Source organism: Gekko japonicus, unplaced genomic scaffold, assembly GCF_001447785.1.
Source record: "Gekko japonicus isolate JY-2015 unplaced genomic scaffold, Gekko_japonicus_V1.1 scaffold256, whole genome shotgun sequence".
NCBI classification, from domain to species: Eukaryota; Metazoa; Chordata; class Lepidosauria; order Squamata; family Gekkonidae; genus Gekko; species Gekko japonicus.
In genome coordinates this window covers 335,240-341,273 of record NW_015161412.1, presented here as the reverse complement: position 1 = coordinate 341,273, position 6,034 = coordinate 335,240, and the positions used below count along the sequence as shown (strand labels likewise).

The following is a 6,034-nucleotide window of genomic DNA, read 5'->3' as shown; positions in this document are numbered from 1 at the left end:
TCCTTTAGGAATAGGACCGTGCCCATGCCGCACAGCTGGAGGAAATGGTCCTTCTTCGTTCCATCCTCCATGATTTTGTGGCAGTTGAAGTAGCTCGTCAGGATCTTGTGCCAGGCCTCCCATCGATGAGCGGTTGCCGGAGAGCTGGGATGCGAAATGGCGCAGTTCCCGGAGGTCTCGGCGTTGGAGCTCGGTGCGGCGCTCGTGTTGGCGTCCGGGTCTTTGTTCATGGGGTCGTGAATCCCACCTTCGTCGCCAGTGAAAAGTCGGGGCGATGAGCGGTTGCCGGAGAGCTGGGATGCGAAATGGCGCAGTTCCCGGAGGTCTCGGCGTTGGAGCTCGGTGCGGCGCTCGTGTTGGCGTCCGGGTCTTTGTTCATGGGGTCGTGAATCCCACCTTCGTCGCCAGTGAAAAGTATGCAGATGGAGAGTGATTTCAGCTAAGCATACCTTTATTTCGTTCAGGACAAAGGACAACTGACCGGCTCGCAGGCAGGTTTATATATGTTCAGAAAACCCGCCACCAAGCATACCTAACCACACCCCCTACTCCCGATAGGCTATTTACAGTAACCGGGCGACCATTGGTCTCCCGGCTGGGAAGCTAGCCCTTTTGATTGGGCCGGCTAGGATCCTCCGGATCCTTTGTCTTTCGACTGAAGCTAACATAGGAATTGTGCCTGGCCAGCCCGGGCAAGTCCGGGCATGTCAGGCTGAATACATTACATGTGAGAAATAAGGTTTCAATGTATTACTGTTTGAAGGGATTGTTTATTGCTTTAAATAAATAAAATAAACTTACCTCCAGATTACAAAATGGCCGCTCTGGAAGCATTATACTCCACTGAGATCCCTCCCCTCCCTAAGCCCAAACGTCCCCAGCTTCTACCCCCCCCCAAATCTCCAGGGACTTCCCAATCTGGAGCTGGCAGCCCTGCCATGGAGGCTTCCTTGGCTGTAGGGTTGCCAGGTTCCTTTGATCCGCTGACGGGGGGATGCTCCAGGAGCCAGAAGTGATGTTGCATGTGTGCCTAGGTCACTTCTGAGTGACCTAGGCACATTGGGGGCAATGCTCTGGTTTTGGGGCAAAAATCTACGGCAAAATTGACTTCAAACCATAGAGTTTTGCCCAAAAACCAGAGTGTCACTCCCCCTCCAACATCACTGACGTTCCTACATCACTTCTGGGTAATGGTGGAGAGAAGCCCACAAAAGTCGGGGATCCCCCTTGCCACTGGGGACTGGCAACCCTACTTGGCTGGTATCATTACATTTCTTCCCTTTGACCACAGCTAGATGGTGTTTTTGTCAGAATCTTTGCCTGACAAAAGCACAACCTAAGGAGGGTAAGACTATGACAAACATGTGTCTGGTATCTATTTATCTACTACATTTTAATTCAGTCCTTCCTCCTAGTAGCATCATATATGGTTCTCCTCCATTTTATCCTGACAACAACCTCATGAGGCTGGCTAGGCTGAGAGAAAGTGACTGGCCAGCTTCATGTCACAGTAGGGATTTGAATCTGGGTCTCTCAGATCTTGGCCTGGTACTGTAATCACTAGACCCCAGTGGCTCATAACTCTTTCACAAGTGGACACCCCCGATGAAAGGTATAATCAGAGCATATTCTGGATATAAAATTTGAAAGTAAATTGGTGACTGGTATTCGGCTGGTAATTTATTTGTAATTCTGAACATTTCAGTCTATTTTAAGATTTGGAAGAAATGGATACATGAATGTAATCCTAATGAGGGTTTTGGGGCTGTGTGTGTTAGATTATATTCTGTCACAAAAAACTCCTCACCTCAAAGTTTACATAATCTTTCATGAAAGCATTAATTATAGCTGAATCACGCAAAAGGTTATTGACACTCAAAGTACTGGTTTTCCACAGATGTGAATGAATGTATGACTGACAACCCTTGTGTGCAAAACTGTGTCAACACCTATGGCTCATTCCTTTGTCGCTGTGACCCTGGCTATGAATTGGAAGCTGATGGGATTAGTTGTAGTGGTAAGTAGAAATGATGATGATGATTAATTTTATCTTTTGGAGAAAGGAAATGACTTGCCTCTTTCCTTCTTGTTATTATCATGTGAAAGCTCAGGGTTACTGTATGAAGGTGAGAGATTAATGAGTACACCTAACCCCAGAATATTTATTTTAACTAAGGTCAGTAATTCTGAAACAAAGTGAGAGTGGCCAGTATGGGAGGACTGAAATTTGCCGGCAAAGATGTGCATAGCATCATTTCTATCCAGCTCTGATAAACAAGTTTGTTATAATCTTGTAATCTTTCTGAAGCAATTCAAGAGATTTTTTTTAGGGTATTGTTTATATCATTTAGGGTAGTATTCATATTATCGGAGGAAAGTAGGCAGGGCCTAATAAAATCCAAAAAAACCCTCCACCCTGACTCACCTCAGAGGCCTCATGAGCCATACCCCAACTCTGTTCCTACAAAATAAAACAGGAGTCCACTGGCAGTTTAAAGACTACACAAATTTATTCTACCATGAGGTGCCACTGGTCTCCCATTCTGTCAACCAATATGGCTTCCCATCTGGAAATGACTGCTACAAAATTAAAAAGGCATTTACGGGCAGCAATAACCCTCTTCTGCTGTATTTTCACTATGCTTGTGAGAAGTGGGTTCAGAAAGGGAAATAATGCCCAGTGCCATACAGATTCCCCCAGGATTGCCAATCCCCTGGCAGGGGCAGGGGACCTTCCATCTCAGCCTCTTTTTTCCTGCCACAGCTCACAGCAACAGTGGGAGAATTTTTTAAAAAAATGGCTGTCAGGCTGATGATGTAATGTCACTTCCAGGAAAACCATAGAAGTGGCATCACACATCTAGGAATCTCCAGAAAGTCTATGGTTTTACCCGCCTGCTTCATCCTGGCAACTCCATTTGGATTCCCATCTTCCCCTCATTCTCCTGCTGGAGTTAAAGACTATGCAGTGCTCCCTTTGGAGTCAGCAAGGGTTCTTTTGGATTCTGATATTGCCTCAGAGAGAGGGAAGTTTGGGAAAGGAGTTAGTGAGGCACTTCCTGCTTAGGGTGGACTCTGAATCGGAGGAAAACCAGAACTCCAAGTATTTCTGATGTGACCAAATCATACAGCAAGGGGAAGTCACACAGGCAAAGGAGGGGTTATATCTGGTATCAGAGCATGAGTGGCTCTGGATAAGTGCAGAGCTGGATCAGAATGGCTTCCTTAGCTAGGCACATTGGCACAGAGGGACATGATGTAGAGATCCAGGCAGGGTGGCCATGAGATGGAGCTTGAATACAGGTAGAAGATACCAAATCATGTCCTTGAGCGTTCTAACCACCATCTAAGGGGGGAGATTACGCCTTAACCTGGATAGCTCAGGCTAGGCTGAGCTCGTCAGATCTTGGAGGCAGGCAATGGTAAGCCACCTCTGAATGTCTCTTGCCTTGAAAACTCTATGGGGTTGCCATAAGTCAGCTGCAACTTGATGGCAAAAAAACGGGGGAAACAATCACAAAGGTCGGGGAAGGCAGCCCCAGTCTCCCTGATACAATGGTTTAGAGCACATGTTTTAGGACTGTTATATTTGTGGGAAAGGGGTTAAGTCTTTGGTTACCTCCCCAGAGCCTGTGTAGAAGGGCAGCCTGTACATTTTAATGCATAAATAATATTCTTCCTGGCCACGTGTCAGCAAAACTCTTTTGGCTTGCAGTTTCAACTTCAACCAAGTGTACTTAGCAGCAAGCCCCACTGATATTCCGTAGCGAGTGGGTTTAGGATCACAGCTTTGTTTTACTGAGTCAGTACCATTTAACTGCAGGGCTTTAACCTCAAATGCACTTCACTCTGCCTCCTGCAATTGAACTGAAGAAACATTTTCATGAGTTCTCGCAGCTAACCTGTTGGCAGTGGCAATAATCACTTGTGATCAATGAATTCAAACATATGGCTACAATAAGGATTGTATGACTGTTTCCAGTGCTGCCATGCTTGTTTTTGTTTGAGTGCTTTAAGCTTGAATTGGAAAAAGGATTAGTTAAATATATTTCTGGAGTGAAAGGGTCCCTGGGGCCTTGTTAAATGGGAGAGTCCAGCTCACACTCTGGAAAAAATAAATATCTGAAAAAAAATCATTTTTTGGTTGTTTTTTAAATTTACTGTAAGCAGATGCAACGTTTTCTTGGTTGATGATAAAAGGAGCATGTGGTGTGTGGGAACAGGGAAGAAAAAGTTAGCATTTTCCAGGTCATTCATCAGGATAGTTACTGCTTTTCAAAAGAGAGCAAAGTCCCAGGCCAACCATTTTTTTTGCAGATACCTCTGTCTTCTGTCCCTCATTTCCGCAGGGCTGCTCATCACAGGCCTCCAGAAAAAAAAAATCCCACTGTTCCCCTTTCCTAAAGACACAGGTCTAAAAGACAGAGACAGACACACCCAATAAGGAATTCACCAGTCCAGAGAAGGGAGAGAAAGTCCTCTCTAGGAGTCCATCATCACTCACTTTAACCCTTTGTTTAAGTAAAAAAATATCAAGTAGCTTCTTGTTATGATTTTCAAATTGAGAAAAGGGTTAAAATAAGTAATAACATATTCCAACAAAAAATTGGTGGCTAATATATATATGTGATATTGGCAAACTCAGAGAAAAACATTTTGGCTTATTGAGAGAAATGGGGAAAAGATATTGTAGTACCTATCCTGGACAAAATCTGGCGGAGTCTTTTTAAAGAATCCTTGAGAATCTCAGCCAATGTGGGTGTAAGAGAGAACGTGGTAAAAGTTACATAGAGGTGGTATCTATCTCCCAATAAATTGGTTAATATGTTCCCCACAACTTCTAGGAAGTGTCGCCATTGTAATGGGGAAAAAATGGAACCTTTCTACATAATTGGTGGCTCTACCTACAGGTTAAAAAGTACTGGAAAGGTATATTTTACAGTTTAGAATACCATGTAATCCTGAGAGTGCTCTCCCAATGTTGGTATCCAAGAAGGGTAAGAAACGCCCATAAACCAGGGTTCCCTACCTCCAGGTGGGGGCTGGAGTTTTCCTGGAATTGCGACTGATCTCCAGACTACAGACATCAGTTCCCCTGGAGAAAGTGGCTGCTTCGGAGTATGGACTGTATGGCATTGTTCCCTGATGAGGTCCCTCCCCAAACTACACCCTCCCCAGGCTCCACTCCCAAACATCCAGGAATTTCTCAGCCCAGAGTTGGCAACCCTATTATTAGGAAGCTCTTAGTTATGGCTAGGCTGTTGGTAGCACAATATTGGAGGCAAGTTAAACTACCTAAGGGAGAAATATGGCTTCAAAAGTTTTGGTTTGTAATGATCATTGAAAAAAGACTATGATTTATAGAAGGCTATGAGATGGAAGGAGAGTTATATAGGGAGCTATAAACCTTTCTTAAACAACTGGAATAGAAGAGACCTTGGAAGCAATAAAGTAAAATAGACAATTTTAGAATATATTTAAAGATAGGTTTAATGATTAACTGTAATGTTATATGCTGATAAATATGAATTTAAATGGAAGTTTTGTGGGTGGCAGGGGAAGTTATAAGTAGAAAAACAAGCTTCTGCTAATCAGGCCTAGATCCAGGAGGCTGAGGGAGAAAAGAGAAGGCAGTTCACTCCCTTTAGCTTCTCTGTACTCCCATACGTGTCTATCACAACTTGGCATTTCCTCAGTTTGGCTCAGCTCTTAAGTGGCTTTGGTTCTGTGGGTTTCCTCAGAGTTTAAGGTTTTTGCACATCCGCTCCCCAGACACATCACATAAAATGCATTTAAATCTGGTTTCAATCAAAATTTTGGAAGGTTGCTTAGTAATCTTCATATTGCGAAACCCTGTGTTGACCTAGTCCAGCACTGACCTATATTAACTCTTCATTGCTGAAGACCATAATTTGCTGCAATATTTAAACAAACCATCTCTGACAAGGAGGGGGAAGGCTTACCCTAAGATGAGTGACAGAATTCCCCCCCTCCCCCGGGAATAAACTGTAGGCATCTGAGTTTGTTGTGAACC

The 6,034-nt window shown here is 44.1% G+C and overlaps 1 protein-coding gene across 1 annotated transcript in view; it reads left to right on the top strand.

The window, feature by feature from the left end:
* The window catches only part of FBLN5 (fibulin 5), an 89,671-nt gene that overhangs the window by 67,708 nt on the left and 15,929 nt on the right, over positions 1–6,034 (top strand). Inside the window, exon 7 of the mRNA XM_015427212.1 lies at positions 1,898–2,017. Within this exon, the coding sequence (XP_015282698.1) occupies positions 1,898–2,017 (120 nt within the window). The remainder of the gene's footprint in view (positions 1–1,897; positions 2,018–6,034) is intronic.